Below are 19,731 nucleotides of genomic sequence, written 5' to 3'. Positions count from 1 at the left end.
GTTGGATAAATAGATCAAAGGCAAGAGTGTCTTAGATTAAGACTTTTGAAATCCTCTGGTTTTAGTATGATACTGGGAATAGTATTCGCGACATATAAATATATGGAACAATTATGAGTTGTTATACTAGAAAACCTACCAAATGTTGCTCAATAATGTATGTGGGTCCTGCTTTCATTTTTTAAAAATAATTTTCTGTCAAGTGTTCTTTATTTAGGTCATTTATTTATTTGCAGCGTTCTTTTATTGTAATTCTCTGTTGCTACTAGTACTACTACTCCCTGTCTTTTCATGCTTCCATAACTTGTCCCATTTGTTCTTTCACCCACAATATAAAATATTCAATGGGAAAACAAGCAAGAAATTTTTATATTTTATGAATATTGGATTGTAATGAATTATAGAAGTTTTGTTTTCACAAAATGTTATTTCTTAAAGGTTGAGGTTTTATGTATGACTTTTGGTACTTCATAAAATAAAACAGTTTTAATTTAAAACGATCTAAAAATATCAATTGATAAAGTATAAAGTAGGATAATATAGCAAGGAGATGACTAATTTTGGATTTTATATATTAAAAAAAAAATAACTACTAACCACTTAGCTTCCCACAGTTTCCTGTTAGACACAGTTTCAAATAGTAGTCATTTACGTTTAAACTAGTAATAAACTAAATATAATATAGAGAGAGGATAATATGCCTTGTTTGGGGTAAAAAGAACAAAAATAAATAAATAAAATAATATATATATATATATATATATATATATATATATATATATATATATATATATATATATATATATATATCTGTATATATTTTATAAAATAATATATGGGTGTGTGTGCATATATATATATATATACTAGCATGGGTGCCCGGCGTTGCCCGGGTGTTTGGAGGTGTATGCTGAGCAAAAAAAAAGGGGGTAATTTTTTAAACTTTGACCCCTATTATGACCCCTGAAAATTTATTGTTTTGGGCTCAAATCAAGTTATTAAGTTAGATCCATGTCCACGGAAGCTATATCTAAAATTTAAAGTGTGTAGACCCAAAATTGTCGGAGAAGTTTGGTAGAGTTCTCTAAGCTCAAATCGTTGAACTTTGACCCCTTAATCGCCAAATTTCTGGCTAAAAACCGATCACATAGATTTTTCCAAATCTCAGTACCCTGTATATCAAATTTCGAGTCTGTAGACTAAAAATTGACAGAGTTATTTCGTAGGGAAATGTACACAGACACACACACACACACTTTCACTTTTATAGATATATAGATTTAAAATTTGAGTCTGACAGAATGACAAAATTATATTGCAAACCGATATATTAAACAAACGAACTTCAAAGAGACAAATGAACACATAAGTAAAAACAATTTGTATTAGAAAACATTTATTATTCCACGTCTTTTTTTTACAGACCTGACGACTGAGGTTCGCTCTTAATAAAAATTGTTTTTTATAGTCTTAATTTTGACTTCCTTTTTCATAAAAAACTAAAAAAAAAATCAAGAAAGAAAAGAAATTTAATTTTATTTTTTCATTAATTTCTTTCTGTGCAAAGCAATTCTTTCAAACTTACTCTGTTTCCAAAATGTTTTTATTTTATTCCCCTCCCCCTTCATTCATTTTCCTCCGCATCCTGGCAAGATTACTGTACACATAGATTCGAAAAAATAGTCAAAAACAAATATATAAATAAATGTTATCAAAGGCAAGATAAGTTACTTTTCTACCTAACTGGATATCTTTTTTGTGTTTTTATTCAATGTAATATATTTATTCAGCTCGAAAAACATACAGTGTTTACCGATGTGTTGGAAAATTCAAGATGGCGTCTCACACCCTCTTTAACACCGTAAGTTTGGGAAAAGGTGTTATAAATAAAAAACTATACAAAATACTATTAAAAACCCGCCGAATATATGTCAACCTATGTCACGGTAACATATATTGAGCGAGTTTTTAACAGTATTTTAACAGGGCACATCGTAAAAACTGACCCATTAATTTTCCTGAAGTAAAAACTATATAGTTTTTAAACTTTTAAAACTGTACATTATAAAAAGAAAACTGTTCGAGTGATTTTTTTTTTTTTTTTTACATGGGTGTCACCACTTATCAAGGCCCAGAGGCCACTCAAGGATAAGGGTTAATAGGTATACATTAGTCATTGTGATTTTAGCATAGTAAACAGTGGGAATTTTGTAACTTGGATTACTTGAAAAAGAAAACTGTTCGAATGATTGAAAACAAAATAACAATGTAAATATATTGATAAGAAAAAAACAAAAACAAACGAAGTTTCCGTTTCAGGAACCCGAGTTTAATTTTATGTCGTAATCATTCAACTCGTTAGCGGTTTTATTCAGCGATTAGGGATAACCATACGACATATCTAATTACCAAAGCGATTTTTTTTTAATTTTTTTTTTTTATTAAAACTAAACCTGTTTATGAACCAATTTTTTTAAAGCCAACACTTTAGTTATTTTGAGAGCGTGCAACTGCACCCGAAAGGTTGATTAGGAAACTCCAAATCCTTTTATGACTCGGAAAAAAAAGGGGCTTTTTATCGGCTTAAATGATAAACTAATGTTAAATATTAGTATTTGCCATCGATTCTGAAATAAAATGAAATCCTGACATTGTGATCATTTTTGCAGGTGTTATGTGCCAAATATTGAAATAAGAATGTTTAAATTCAATTATTGTAATTTAAGTCTTTAATTTTAAAGTCGATTTTATTTATAAAATATCTTTTTAGAAATCAATCTCAAAAACAATCTGAACAATAAATCTCTTTTGTTATGGCTAAGTTTTTGTCAAGGGTAGAAATTATAATAGACAAGTATTCATCCATGATGACATTTTACCGATTTCCTGGTTTACAGGTATTCTTGCTACATTTCTTCGAAAGAATTGACATAAACAATACTTCAACTAAATACGTATATTTCATGCAATAATGACTTTTATTTCTTCTGACTTTTCCTAAACTAAACATAAAACATCGGTTAGGGTTAGTTTAACATTCTGTAAAAGTACCTTCCGTTTTTTTTTTTGTTTGTTTGTTTTTTGTACTTCTGTAGAGAAGGTAAAAAACCGATAAAAACTGGATATATTTTTCGTGTTTTTATTCAATTTAACATGTTTATTCAGCTCGAAAAGAATACAGTGTTTACCGATGTGTTGGAAAATTCAAGATGGCGTCTCACACATTCTTTAACACCGTAAGTTTGAGAAAAGGTGTTATAAATAAAAAAACTATACAAAATACTATTAAAAACCCGCCGAATATATGTCAACCTATGTCACGGTAACATATATTGAGCGAGTTTTTAACAGTATTTTAACCGGTTTTTTATTTATTACACCTTTTTCCAAACTTACCGTGTTAAAGAGAGAATCGGCCGCCATCTTGAATTTTCCAATACATCGGTAAACACTGTATGCTTTTCGAGCTGAATAAACATGTTAAATTGAATAAAAACACGAAAAATTTGCCTTTGATAACATTTATTTGTTATATATTTGTTTTTTGGCAACTTATTCGAATCTATGTGTACAGTAATACAAACCCGAAATGAATTTAAGACCACGAGTGAAATGAGAAAAAGAAGTCAGCGGGTTTGGTTGCCATAACAACGTGACGGTAGTGAACGTGTGTGTGTGCGTGTGTGCGCGTATTTCGTGTAGTTTAGTTTCGTATAATAGTTTCGTATTTTTTTAATTTGTAAATAACAAGTTATTAAAAAATTAAACCCTTCCAAGATGGACAATAAATAAAGCCATAATATTTTATGGTAAAAGTAAGAGCGTAGAAACGATTGTTTTTTAGGAGATGTGATTATTGGATTAACCAATCAGAAATCGTCTGTGGCACACACACATCTGTTTTTATAGATATACTAGCAATCGGTGCCCGGCGTTGCCCAGGTGTTTTGAGGTTAATGCTGAGAAAAAAAAACGGTCAATTTTTTAAACTTTGACCCCTATTATGACTTCTTAACATTTATTGTTTAGGGATCAAGTAAAGGTAATAAGTTAGATCCATGTCCAAGGAATCTATATCTAAAATATCACGTGTTTAGACCCAAAATTGTAGGAGGAGTTTGGTAGAGTTCTCAAAGGTCAAATCGTTTGATAGCGAGGCCAAATTTCGCGAATTTGGCCTTTTTTTAAAGCAGTTTGGCCTTCAAAATTTATGTTTGGCCTTTTTCTTCACCGATGAAATCTGGGGACGCAACGGAAATTTTCGGCTAAAAAATGTTGTTACTATGCACATCTATGTATTGAAATACAATTTGTGGCAAAATTTCAGGAAAAACTAATGGATGGTTCTCTCGCAATAGTCCGGACAAATCGCTAAATTATCTCGTCAAAACCTTAAATCTCGAATTTTTGTGCATTTTTTTTCGGGGGGGGGGGCTAATTTGGCATAATAGTGTCCATTTAATAGTATTATCTTGAAAAAATAAAAAAATAAGGAAAATTACCAAAAAAAAAACAAACAAGAACAACAAAAGTGTGCCGTATTTTTAAAAGTTTTATTGCGTTGTTTTTATTTGCTTTTTTTATTTCATCAGTGAAGAAAAAGGCCAAACAGAAATTTGAAGGCCAAACTGCTTTAAAAAAAGGCCAAATTCGCGAAATTTGGCCTCGCTATAAAAAAAAAAATGGGGAAATCCCCCTACTTGAACTTTCTGTTTAATTAATAATGACTCGCTTGTAGCGTTGATTTTTTTCTTTTTTTTCGCTATAAAAAAATAACTACTTGATGAAATTACGTGATTTTTTCTGTAGGAAAACTTTATCCCATGACGAGTACGTACAATATATATATATTTTTTTTAAATATTTCCATTTTTTAATGTCAATGGAAAACTGCACAAGTACCCAAACCCGAAATGTAAAGACCACGAGTGAAGGCGCTTTTTTTTTTTTTTTTTTTGGTTTAGTTTCATAATGGCGGCCGTGATGTCGGAGGTTCGATTGTTAGATTGTCAGTTTCGTATTTTTTTAATTTGTAAATCGCAAGTTAGGAAAAAATTAAACCCTTCCAAGATGGACAATAAATCAAGCCATAATATTTTATGGTAAAGGTAAGAGCCTACGAACCATAGTTTTTTAGGAGATGTGATTATTGGATTAACCAATCAGAAATCGTCTGTGGCACACACATCTCTGTTTTTATAGATATATAGATAGAAGATAGATATAGATATAGATATAGATAGATAGAAGATAGAAGATAGATTAAATGTTAAATAGATTTTGTAAATAGTACAGTTGAAATGATTAGAATATTTCCAATATGTAATAAGGTCGAGGTAATTAGTTAAAGAGATTTAATATAATGTGATATGCAAATGAGCATAAGTCATTCGATATGGGGGTGGTTTGTAGAATAGTATATAAAGAAATTAGGCAAAGATTCTTATGTCTCCTATACCAGAAACATCCTAAAATGGGTTCTAATGTTTCTCTACCAGGAGAGATCTACCCTCTTACCTCCTTTATATTTCGTTGATGGTGGAGAGCTGTACACACAGACAGAAACACACGAACCCTATTACTTTATAAAAATATAGATATATAATTTTTTTTAATGCCTACAGACGCTAGTGTTTCATCCTTTCATGAATCATCAGTCAGAGAGTCACGGTTTCCGCCTGTCGAGGGATCTGAACCCAGCCATGAAACCATCTCTGGCTCCATTAGCGAAAAATATACCCCTCGGCTGGCATGACCAGTGGCAAGAATTTAGTTTAAATTAACATTTATAAAGCGCAAATGTCATTAAAGTTGGTCTAGAGTGATCAAATGATTTTAACATCACGATCTACAAACCATATTTTCCTCGCCCGATATATAGCTATATATTTTTCATCCTCTTTCTTCAACTGTGGATTAAGTAGTTTGGCTACGTGTAGTAATATTTACTTTTGTTTATAATTGACTATTCCAATATTGTATTTTATCTAAGTTAGCTTTATTATTTTGGACTGTTAATGAACAGAGAGAGAGAGAGAGAGAGAGAGAGAGAGAGAGAGAGAGAGAGAGAGAGAGAGAGAGAGAGAGAGGAAAGTAAAAAAGATTGCAATTTCACCGATTCAGATGTTATTTTATATGAATATGAATATTCGTGGTGAAGGATAATATTTTTCAGCCATTTTTGATGAAGAGTCTACATTTCTATTTTTTTAGAACCCCAAAACAATTACGTCGTTCTTATTAAAATATTTCAATGGTTTAATTTATTACAGCTGATCTGTGTGTCAAAGAAAATGTATTGCAAGTTTGTCAGTAAATTATAGTTTAACTGATTCTAAAGTGTGTGCACACTCATATTTTTCTTTTTTGTTTTGACAAAAACGATGGAAAAGTCCAAACTACATACAGTAAGAGAATGTGTGAGAGTGATAGACAAAAGCTTAGTGTCATTTGGTGAGTCAATTACAATTATGGCGAATTAGAACAATTTAAATTGAATTTATTTCGAACATCTCGAAACTGAGGAATATTTTAGCATGTATTTTGTGTGATTAAAATATGTAGTTAAAAATCCCTAGAAAAACAAACGTTGATTACCTCAACTTTAATATAATAATGGATATACATATGGTACTAATAATTTATTTGCTCTAATTGCAGCCACTGCAGGTGTTAATCATCACGTTGGATTGTGGAACCCTTATGTGAAATCTAAACCAAATGGAGTAAGTGTCTTTACATTCAACATGTTAGTGTGTATATATATATATATATATATATATATATATATATATATATATATATATATATATAATCTAAGATTATTGTTTTCCAGAGTTTAACAAGGTTAGTACATAAGTACTCAATACCGAAGTAGAGCAGGGTATACTCTTTATAATCAGTAATATGTTGATACATAGTCATAAGCATGTTTCGGTCAGCTAGCTATCAGTAACTAGAGACCTCTTCAGGCGATACAGCTTTTATAAAAGTAAAGTTTGCAAACTAATTATACGTTTATATGTAATTTAAATACTTGGGCATAGTAATTACATATGAATAAATAACAAAGTTCTAATTTAGAAAGCTCAATAGTGCGATATTATATTTTTCTTAAAAGGAATAGAAACATAAGTATTTACTCATTTTCAAAATGTTCGTCTTTTATTCGTATCATCTTGCATACAATTGTTTTAAACCTCAGTATTGGCATATAAGTGTATAACAGTCCACCAATTTTGCACAACTTGAGCTTCATTATTGCAGAAAAAAACAAAAACAATTTTTCCAAAATTTCACAGTCCACGAATAGGACCTTTTTTTTTTAACACAGCAGGTATTCATTTTTTTTCATCCATAACAGATATATAAAGTATCAAGTGGACTTTATCTACATGTTTTGATCAAACACACTTGCTTTGCAATGCAATAATCTCTAGAATTCTGTAGTAGGTAGTAGCTGGCATTTCTTTTCCTTCTATTGTATGTGTTTCATTTTTTCAGACTTCCGGGCTTTAGCTGTTAGATTCTCAGCAAATGCTTTAATAATTCAATTTATTATTTTCTGTTGATTAACTTTTGAAATTATTTAATTAATTCTTTTCATCACACGTTATTATTTCTAGATTGAAAACCAGTTAATGTTTACAGTTTTTCAATAAGCTAACATTCTCCGTCAGAGTATCAGAGTCCAGTTTTTATTTATTCAATTTCAAGTTGTCAGTATTGACATGCATTAGTCTAGGAGATTATATATATCGCACGCACCGATAGAAAGTACTTGAGAAGTATATGTCTGAACAACAATGTTAGGGCGCCATTCTATACAACACGCCAGCTGAAATAAAAAAGACCATTCGGCGAATGGAAAAGATATCCAGAAAAATCGGAAAAAAGAATAACTCTGTTGTGTTCAATCAGATGTGCTTGAATAATGACTTGCTGCCAATATATATATATATATATATATATATATATATATATATAATTATTTACTATAATAATTATTGAATACTTACAGACACTAGTGTTTCATCCTTTCGGGAATCATCAGTGCAGGGCGTCACGATTAACGCCAGTCGAGAGACTCAAACCCTGGCCACAGAAGTCATGTCAGGCTTCATTAGAAAGGATTCGAACCACTAGGCTACCGCAAACCGCAAGAGATACAAGTTGAAATTAAACATTTATTCTTATTAAATGCTTTTAGCATCAGTCAGAGTATCTTAACATTATATGACGATCTGCGCCTATTAGCTAAGTTGATCGACTTTATTACAACTGAAAGTGCACAACGATAAAAAACAAGTTTCTTAAAGGGGCTGACATTATTATTTACTATAATAATAATATTAAATACCTACAGACACTAGTGTTTCACCCTTCTGGGAATCATATTTTTATATAGAGGTTAAATAATTATAAATAGTGTATATATATATATATATATATATGATTTATATATGATTTATAATTATTTAGTCTCTTTACAAAGAAAGTTCTTAAAGTTGAGCATTGACTGGGAAATAAGTGGTCGGCTGGCCTTGTGTGAGATCACAATTTCCAGTTGTTTGAACACTATTGACGTTTTGCTTGTTTTTGGCGTTTATAGTTGTAAATTTCCCTTTATTCTTGTGGCAGTTGATGATAATCTAGAAGTTCCTGGCAAATCGTCAAAGATGGTGTGAATCTCCTGACCAGTAGCAATCGTCCATTCCAGCACTGATGATTGCAAAAGCGTGAAATGCTAATATTTATACATGTATCCGGATTTTAAATCCGATGAAAAAGCTCATGAAAATATAATGCATTGATATATATATATATATATATATATATATATATATATATAGGAAATTTATTACTGTGAGTCCAGAATGAGTTTACAAATTGTTTCAACTAGAGGAAAATCCTCAAAGAGAGGAAAAATTCAACTAGCATCATCAGAATTCATAGATGGACTAAGTTATAAAGTCAAATAAAAATGGAAAGATCGTAGGTAAAGGGGAGTTAGAAAAGAAGGGGGAGTGGTGGGGAGAAGACGTTGGAGTTTAAAGTAGTAGGAGTGTATTAAAAAAAGAGAGGGGTTTATAATTAAATATTAATTATGTGTAAATTCTTATATACGTGTTTTTTAACGGTTTAAACTTAAAAGACGCTACTTTTGTTGATAACGGCATAAGTAACAGTTAATTTAAAGGATCACCATGGCAACAGGTTGGAGAGTTAATGTTAGTGAAGGAACGGGTTGAAAATGGGGTTTAAAGTAATTTAGCCGGTCGGGGAGAGATTGAAAGATATTTATTGTTTATAAAATGGAAAGAAAAAAAGAAAAAAGAAAAGGAAAAATAAGTTAATGAATTATACTTTACAGGTTTATTTTGATAGTGTAATGATATATATAATTAAATATAATAAATAAATTAGCCGGGCAGGTAGAAATAATACGTTACAGGTTTATTTTAATAAAATAAAATAAAATAGGTGAAGGAACGGGTTGAAAATGGGGTTTAAAGTAATTTAGCCGGGCGGGGAGAGATTGAAAGATATTTATTGTTTATAAAATGGAAAGAAAAAGAAAAGGAAAAATAAGTTAATGAATTATACTTTACAGGTTTATTTTGATAGTGTAATGATATATATAATTAAATATAATATATATATAAATAAATTAGCCGGGCAGGTAGAAATTATACGTTACAGGTTTATTTTAATGAAATAAAATAAAATAGGTGAAAGCTTAAGTAAGTAACTTAAATAATAGAAAAAAACATTTTTAATAAGTAACACACAAATATAAGCACACGCATAAATATGTACAGCAAATGCACATACGTAAATGGGGGAAAAGCACATGCGTGATCACACATACATATATATATATATATATATATATACATATACATATATACACAAACATACATATACAAACACATATATATATGTACACATACACAGATACGTAAAAATACACGCATATATACATATATAAACATATATGCAAATACACATACATCCAGATGCAAACACTTACATATGCATATATATATACATATACATACATATATATATAAAAATATATATTAGCTGGGAGGGGGGGAATTGAAAAATATTTTATAAATAATTTTTAAATTTTCAGGCGTTGTAGTTGAAGGAAAGAGAGAAAGAGAAAAATATAAATTAATGAATTATAAGTTACAAGTTTATTTTACTAATATAGAAATAGGTAAGAATATCAGTAAGTTAATCAAATAATAAAATTCATAAAATTATTAGGGAGATATTTATAATAAGTGAATAAAACACATACACACAGAAAAACACACACACAAATATACATGTAGAAGATACGTAACCAAATACAAATATATATAAACACATACATATACACACATGTAGAAGATACGCACAAACACAAATACATATATATACATACATATACACACACACATATATATATACACACATATAAATACATACATACACACACATATACATACATATACAAACACACACACATACACACACATATATATATATATATGTGCACATATATATACATATATATATATATATATATAAATTAGCTGGGCAGGGAGAGATTGAAAAAATTAATTTTTTGTTTTTAATTTATTATTTATAGTTTTTTGAATTGTCGGGCGTTAAGTTGAAAGAAAGAAATGAGAAATAGAAGGGTAAATAGGTGAATTATACGTTATAGGTTTATTTAATAAAGTAAAAAAACTAAGGATATCAGTAAGTTAATTAAATAATAAAAATTAATATAATTATTAATAAAATGTAGATAGTAAGTAGATAACAAAAACACACAAATACATACACATGAGTACACATGTAAAAAAATACACACATCAATGGGGGAGGAGCATGTGCTTGAGTATATGTACAAACACAAATACGAAAAATATGTAAATAAGCTTCGTGTTAAAAAATATGATAATTATTATTGAGAGAATTAGTAAGAGGTAAATATAAGAGAAAAGCGTATTATATATGTTATATGTAGATGGTAAATTAAATAATTAATTAAAATAGAAGGTAAGTAAATGATTAGTTGTTAACAAGTAGATAATAGACCGAGAGGCAAGTCGAAGGATACCAATTGTGATAAGTACGTAATTGAAATAATAGAAATCGAGACCTAATTATGGAAATAGCCAATAAGAGACTATGGGGCGAGAACCTTTAAATAATGACATAAGGAGTGATTAAGGCAAAGGGGGGGTACAAAAATGAGTTTGGTAAAGAGAGATGTAGCTAAAAAATGGTGGGATAAATAGGTGGGGGTTCTGTGGAGGGGTTCTTTTAAAATGAATGGGGGACTATATAGTTTAGGTTGTAAATAGGGTGTGTGTAATTCGTTAGTGTTAGATTTTAGGGGTGGGTTATATATCCTATGAACTGTAATAATGAAAAATATTCATCATTTATTGTAAAAGAAAATTGGAAACCTTACATGACTAAAAATAATACTTCTTAGACTCATAGCACATTAAAAAGATCCAATGTAGTATATCAGTTTCAGTACTCTGAGAGAATATAAAACTAATTGTTACATCGGTTTCACTACCACAACACTTTGTTAAAGATCCACCTTAAATCTCTCTGATACTAGCGCCATTTGCTAGCGTCTACAAAACATGACTGCCTCCTTGCTTAATATAGTTACATTCTAGTTAATAATACTAAAATAATACACCATGATACCAACATTAAAAGAGTAATAATTCTTGGTACGTAATTGCATTCACATATCTCAGTATTACAGATGCTCACTTTAGAGATGCAAAATACTAGCCGTTTAAAAAAAACTTAACAGTAAAGACATAGTTGACAACACACCAAAACTAACACCTAACTAATCAATTCAACAGTAAAGACATAGTTGACAACACACCAAAACTAACACCTAACTAATCAATTCAACAGTAAAGACATAGTTGACAACACACCAAAACTAACACCTAACTAATCAATTCAACAGTAAAGACATAGTTGACAACACACCAAAACTAACACCTAACTAATCAATTCAACAGTAAAGACATAGTTGACAACACACCAAAACTAACACCTAACTAATCAATTCAACAGTAAAGACATAGTTGACAACACACCAAAATAACACCTAACTAATCAATTCAACAGTAAAGACATAGTTGACAACACACCAAAACTAACACCTAACTAATCAATTCAACAGTAAAGACATAGTTGACAACACACCAAAACTAACACCTAACTAATCAATTCAACAGTAAAGACATAGTTGACAACACACCAAAATAACACCTAACTAATCAATTCAACAGTAAAGACATAGTTGACAACACACCAAAACTAACACCTAACTAATCAATTCAACAGTAAAGACATAGTTGACAACACACCAAAACTAACACCTAACTAATCAATTCAACAGTAAAGACATAGTTGACAACACACCAAAACTAACACCTAACTAATCAATTCAACAGTAAAGACATAGTTGACAACACACCAAAATAACACCTAACTAATCAATTCAACAGTAAAGACATAGTTGACAACACACCAAAACTAACACCTAACTAATCAATTCAACAGTAAAGACATAGTTGACAACACACCAAAACTAACACCTAACTAATCAATTCAACAGTAAAGACATAGTTGACAACACACCAAAACTAACACCTAACTAATCAATTCAACAGTAAAGACATAGTTGACAACACACCAAAACTAACACCTAACTAATCAATTCAACAGTAAAGACATAGTTGACAACACACCAAAATAACACCTAACTAATCAATTCAACAGTAAAGACATAGTTGACAACACACCAAAACTAACACCTAACTAATCAATTCAACAGTAAAGACATAGTTGACAACACACCAAAACTAACACCTAACTAATCAATTCAACAGTAAAGACATAGTTGACAACACACCAAAATAACACCTAACTAATCAATTCAACAGTAAAGACATAGTTGACAACACACCAAAACTAACACCTAACTAATCAATTCAACAGTAAAGACATAGTTGACAACACACCAAAACTAACACCTAACTAATCAATTCAAAAAAGAAAGTGTAGCTTGCTTTCATTCCATCAGTATTTAGTAATGCCTGTACTTGATACAGTATAATCTTGCTGACTTACTGATTTTCATTAGATTATCAAAGTTAAGCAATGTTTAGCCGGGTCACTATTAGATTAGTAATTATTTGGGAATACCAGGTGCTGTATGTAGGAGGATGTTAACACTTCTCTGCAAGAACCGTAAAAACCTAACATTGTCACCTCTCATGATGAGTAATATATATATATATATATATATATATATATATGTGTGTGGAAATATTCTTTATTCACTTATATTTCCTTTTTATATATACCAATCCTTATTTAAGAAGCTCAATGTAATTACAGAGCATATAATGAATAAATGATAAAGGTCTATATTCCAAATTTCATGACCATCTTACAATTTATCTCTTTAATTCAGTTAACACTTAACAGTATCTGTTTCGTAGCACAAAATCAATCACCTTATTATCAATCAGTGAATCTATTTTACCCTTAACTCCTCAGAAGAAATAGCAAAATCAATCCACCGAAAGGAAATAAAATGCATTAGGACATGATTAAAAAATCTGAAAATTGGAAGAGAAACTGCAAATGTCTTATAGTTTGCTTAAATTAAGCCATATATATATATATATATATATATATATATATATATATATATATATATATATATATATATATAGTAAGTTATAAAATATATATATGGCAACTTACTACCTAGCTCTACCTACGTATTGAGCACTGTTGAAGTAAATACTTAAAGTTTACGCATAAATTTATACTTTTGTATATTAATTTATGTGATTAAATTAAGTAATCGTATATATATATATATATATATATATATATATATATACACACACTCACATATTCAATTATGAATTACGTAAGACTTCTTACGTGAGAATTCAATTCTGACTTACGTAACTTCTAACCGATCATAGCTGAGAGAACAAGAGTATACAATTTTTTTCATTGGTAAATATGAAACTCATATATTTTATAATGTGCTGTCTCTCGATTTATCCAAGAGTAATTAAAAACATTCTCGGACATTTCTTTGTAGGTATGCTTGTATATAAGTACAAAAGATATCGCTTCTCTTTCTGCAGATTTTATGTGGACATATGTCTAGTGTGGTCCAGGTTCAAATCCTCACCAGCCGCAGTCTTCTGTTCAGCTTCTCCAAGGACAAAGTTTTACGCATTTGGGACATTCAACTCCAAGTCTGCCTACAACGACTGGCAGGACTTTTCCCAAAAGGAGAAGACAGTAAGTATTAATTTTATACTTATTGAATGAAAATATTTGGGGCAGCAAGATTACATTCAGCACCCCCAGTTCTATTGGTCTCTGAAACAAACAGTTTATGCATGACACAATGTACTCTGATGAACTCATAGCATGTATCTCTCAACGTACATACTCCTGATTAAACTAACAAGCAGCAAAATCCCACCCATTCACTGTTGACGTCCATAGATGCCAAAATCGTTCTACTCTAATAGTTTTTTTCCCTTGGACTGCTAGATTTTGGAATTCCCTCGCTGTTTCCTGTTTCCTCTACTGCAGAAGTTTAAATGTACAGTGAACAGATATTTCGCTGCTCAACTCCCCACAGTTCCCTGTTAGGCACGATCCCAAATAGTAGCCCTTTATATCCAAGTTGTAATGTGCCTTGTTTGGGATAAAAGAGAATTAAAAAAAATTAAATAAAAAAAAAATATGACGTCATTCAGACATGCCTGTACAAATATAAACACATATTTTCGAACCACCTTGCTTTCAATTAAAGCAATTGTAAACAGTTTGTATTGATTTCTTACATTTGTTATAATAAAGTTGTATTCCTGTTTGTTTATTTGTTTGTTCACAATTTGTTTAATATATACAAGCGGTACATTGTTTCATAAATAGATTTCAATACCAAAAACGGATTTTTAAAAATACTTTGATTCCTGCATGATTTCTATATATACTATTTATTCAAAGGAATTTAACATTCAAGAGGTTATCTCATTTGCATATTACGTTAAAGAAAATCTGTTTAAACAATTAGCTCTAAATTTTTAATGGAAATTAGTAATAAAATTGTTTTAAGTATTCTTTTTAGAAATATTATATAAAGTTCATTTATTTAATTTTTAAAAAATTTAATTTACATTAATTTCATTTTTATTATTATAACCAACATCAGCTGTGTTTAAAAACGAATGTAAGTCTTCATTTAACCAATGAGTTATTTCCTTTTAAGCTATGAGATTTTATTTCCCTGTTTAAATTTCATAGATGAAGATGACTATGTTTTATGCTTTCAAAAATCCAAAATATAGTCAACTTTCAGGAAATTCGTAACAACTTAGGATATTCGGTGTATCTTAAATAATATGTGACTAAACCCTCAACCTGACAATGTCTTTTTACCGAGCAACGCCGGGTATGTACAGCTAGTATTGAATAAATGGTTTTAAGATGGCATAAAGGTTATGCTTATGTTAAAATACTTCTTTATATACAATACTAGAATTATACCTGTCTCAGGGTAGGGAAAGATAATTTGTCAAACAACATTATTGCACCACTTTTATGCCCTCTTAGGAAGATTAAAATGAAGATATAATGTAATTAAACCGTATTCCAATTAGAATCTCATTCCAATTTTGATTTAATTTAAACTATTCTCTTTGTACCTTTTGCTTAAAATTAAACTAAATATAGCCAACATTATTAACCTTTATACCTACCATCTGTGTTCAAAAATTCATTATGATTATTTAATTATGAGGGTAGTTCCAAAAAGAAAACCACTTATTTTTCTAATTAAAAAAAGTTTAAGAGCTACGAAGACGGGAGTGCTACGATTAAAATGAGCGACGTTTTGTGCTTCAACATAGTCACCACCATTCTCCATGCACTTTTGCCAGGAATTCAATAATGCATCTCAGCTTCTGATGTGCGTCCATGATGGGTTACTTTCTTAGACTCTCGCACCGTCAATACTTGCAAGAGAGAGATGAAACTTTTATGTCACAAATGCAGTTCAGTCATCATAACAATGATATCTGCAATCCCTGCTGATCGATTCAGGCATATCAAAAAATACTTTTGGAATCCCTCCCTCGCACTCGCAGTCATATACACATACCTAACTTTATTATGCATTGCCACGTGACTTTTTGAATTCCATCTTTAAATAGTGCAAAAATAGACTGAACCGAGTGGTAGAGCAATTTGAAATTATCAGACTAGAAAGATTCTTTGGAAAATTTGCCGAAACGAAAATTGATAGAAGTTATATTTAACTAGCAGGACTTCCGAACGTTGCCTGGAGCAAAAGTGTAACAGATTTTTATTAAAATTTCTACCTTTATACCTCTATCTTTCTCTCTTTCCCCTCTCCCTCTCTCTCTACCTTTTTTTTTTTTTTTTTTTTCTTTTGCTTTCCCCAATCCCCTCTTTCTCTTCCACTCAGCCCATTCCTCTTTAGCTGGACATACACACAGACAACTTTTCTTTATATAATATATATAATACTAGATGTATCCGGCATTGCCCGGTATTAAACGTAACGTTAAATTCCTTATAAAAATAAAGTAAAACAAAATGGATTGAAACGGAAACACGTGCACGCAAGCATTATTTTTTTAAATAGTTCATTTTTTGTAAGAAAAAAAAAAAACCCTAGCTGAGATCGAAACCTAAACCTAAAGACAGTGAGTCAAGTACAATAATAATTACGCCAGCTTGACACGCTCTTTGAAAAGTGTTTTCAAACTTACTTATATTCTTAACATAAAGAAGCTGTCTAGTTTCACAGCCACGCATGCACATTTGTGAAATAGTTAGCAAATAAATGAAAATCCGATGACCCACACGTACCAATTTTTCAATTTTAACTCCTTAGCGACCCTTTTTTCTGGATGAAAACCGATTAAAAAGTTCTGAATACCCTATGTACCAAATTTCAAGTCTGTAGATTCGTTGAGTATAAAGGTTGAGGAGTTTCCTCTCACACACACACACACACATTCTCAATTTTATATCATAAATAATTCTTGAGGAATGAGTCCATATTTTCGTTTGAAATTAGTACATATAATATTGAAAATAGCTCAAAATCCGACCTCCCCACACACTAACGAAACCTGAATCAGTCAACCTCCAAAATATTGACAATTTCTTTTTACATTTACATATTATTTATCTGGGAAATGCTGATAAATAATATAGCGACATTGTGGATGTTCGTTTTGTATTTTTTTACTTTTACTTGAACATGAACATACACACAGACCGCCGCTCTTCATATAATAAATGGATTAAAAGTTACTACGGACTATCTGTCCACTTATTGGACCATTTTCCAGATTGATTGCAGATTACTGCATTTACATTCAATTTTTAATGGACTTAAACTATTTCCTGACATTAAGGATACGCTCAAGGGACGTAACTTGTAATATATTTTTGGCCACATTTTTGTCCAATTAAAATCATATATATTCATTTGTAGAATAAATATTTCTATGAATTTTACCTTGGCTAAAATATTTCTGTCAATTTATGTAATTTAATTATCCTCTCAACACCAAGAAAAGAACTTTGAAAAGGAAGATCTAAAAGTAAAACTAATATATATATATATATATATATATATATATATATATATATATATATATATATATATTGTCACACATACCATCAAAGAAATATAAAAAAAAATTTACGAACACCAACCGGTTCATATGAAACACGCGAGATGCAAAAATAAACACAAGGATTGAACACAACAATATGCGAGAAAGAACGAAACAAAACACTTCTAAATAATATAAAAATAGGTTTATTGAAGATAGAAAAAAACTCAACAAAAAGAATATATTCAGAATTATGGGGGTTTGGGATATATCTAAACATATGAACTGAGTGAAAGCCTTGGAAAGAGATTAACAACTAGAAATTACGCGACCACGAGGAAATAATTTTAATTATTAAGTTTAATTAACTTCAGTCTGATAGAAGGAGAACCAAATTTTACACTCACAGTTCCCTTTTGTTTTTGTCTCTTGTTTTTTGTTCCGTTCTTTTTCTTTTTACTACGTGTTAGCGACGTATTTAGTTCAAGAGAATTTTTTTGTGGGGAAAGAAAGTTCAAATAATACATTCACGGTTATACCATATTTTCTTTTCTTATCCGCTTTTCGTATCATATCTGTCGTCGGTTTTCTGTTTTCCAAAATAGTGTTCCTTTCTCCTCTTTTTTTTTTTTTTAATTTTATTTGTGCCATCTCCTTTTCCATGTGAAGAGAGGCATCCTTCTGAGTCGACGATCGAAGCGAAAAAGAATGAATAAGGCCGGAATCCGGGTCTTAAAAGAAATGGGGGAAAGAAGGGAGTTTTACCTCCTGCCCTTCCTTTCTCTGCTTAGCATTCCGATCTAAAAAATAGAATTGACGAAATCTCTTTCTTCACCTCTTGGCTGATAAAATATATGCCGGTTGAATCCTTGGTTTTTGAGATCGGATCACAGTGTAGTATCTGTTCTACTGCTATACTTCACTTTTTCTGCCCTCGGTCAGTGGAAGAGAAATCCTTCATGACTGAGACAACTTCTACCTCTGTCTACATCCAGAGCGCCCCTCTCTAGGGAGATGGATCTCCCCACATCAAAGCTCGATCTTTTATCCAACACTGCCCTTACGGGGAGTCAAGTAAATAGGAAATAAATGTGGTTGCACGTTCTCGTCCCCTCAGACTGACTATAATTTTAGGTTTTTAAAAGAATAATAATTAGTGGACTCTCGCTCAGTTCAAAACAAATATTAATATTGAGCCCATTGCTAGCAAACTTGGAGAAAATGTATAACGAAACGACACAACAACAATAATAATAATAATAATAATAATAATACTCAATATGCAAATACAGTAACAGTCATAATATAAGTTACAAAAATGACGAAGACTTAAATATATTACTGAAAAAGCAATGCATCATTAACAATGAAATTTTTAACGAATAAAGATTGGGGTGTAATGCATCAATATTAGACAAAGTTACAAAATTTTACAAAATAGTTTTGTTTTAAAATAAATATTAAACGGAACAAAAGAAATAAACAACTAAACAAAAGCTAAGGAGTGGTTTTAATTTTTTTTTTTCCAAAGCTTTTCATTTACATTATTAAATAACTTGATGCAGTTTTTCAACAAGTAAAAATTAATTTATCATGAGAGCTTTATTTTTAAGCTATATGACAAATTCTACAAGCAAAATGCTTTTTTTTGAAGAAAAAGGACTCCTTATCACTAACTCATCATCACTAACTTCCAAGAAAAAAGTAAATTTCAGAAATTTCTAATATTGTTTATGGATCTAAAAGTGTTCTTAATTGTGCATAAAACCAATAAAAAGTTAGATTTAAAAAAACACTCACAAAAAGATCAAAGAATCTATATAAAAGCGTTTTGAAACTTCTACATCAATTGCCTGTAAATTTAATGAAGAGACAGAGAATAAAATCTCAAGGAAAACAGTTGCTCGCAGGTTAAAAAATTACATACTCATTTTCCAGTTTTGAAGCCTCTCATTTCCAAGCGAAACCCAGAGGCATGCGTGAAGTATAT

At 30.4% G+C, this 19,731-nt stretch overlaps 1 protein-coding gene across 1 annotated transcript in view; it reads left to right on the top strand.

Moving 5' to 3' along the window:
- Positions 1–19,731, top strand: part of LOC145289182 (cilia- and flagella-associated protein 337-like) — a 1,233,457-nt gene that overhangs the window by 588,373 nt on the left and 625,353 nt on the right. The window contains exons 13-14 of the mRNA XM_080136389.1: positions 6,661–6,725; positions 14,217–14,376. Coding sequence (XP_079992515.1) covers positions 6,661–6,725; positions 14,217–14,376 — 225 coding nt within the window. The remainder of the gene's footprint in view (positions 1–6,660; positions 6,726–14,216; positions 14,377–19,731) is intronic.

Source organism: Euprymna scolopes, chromosome 2 (genome assembly GCF_053919585.1).
Source record: "Euprymna scolopes isolate OS-2025 chromosome 2, ASM5391958v1, whole genome shotgun sequence".
Lineage (NCBI taxonomy): Eukaryota > Metazoa > Mollusca > Cephalopoda > Sepiida > Sepiolidae > Euprymna > Euprymna scolopes.
Note: the sequence above shows the minus strand (reverse complement) of the source record. Positions and strands in the feature narration are given on the sequence as shown.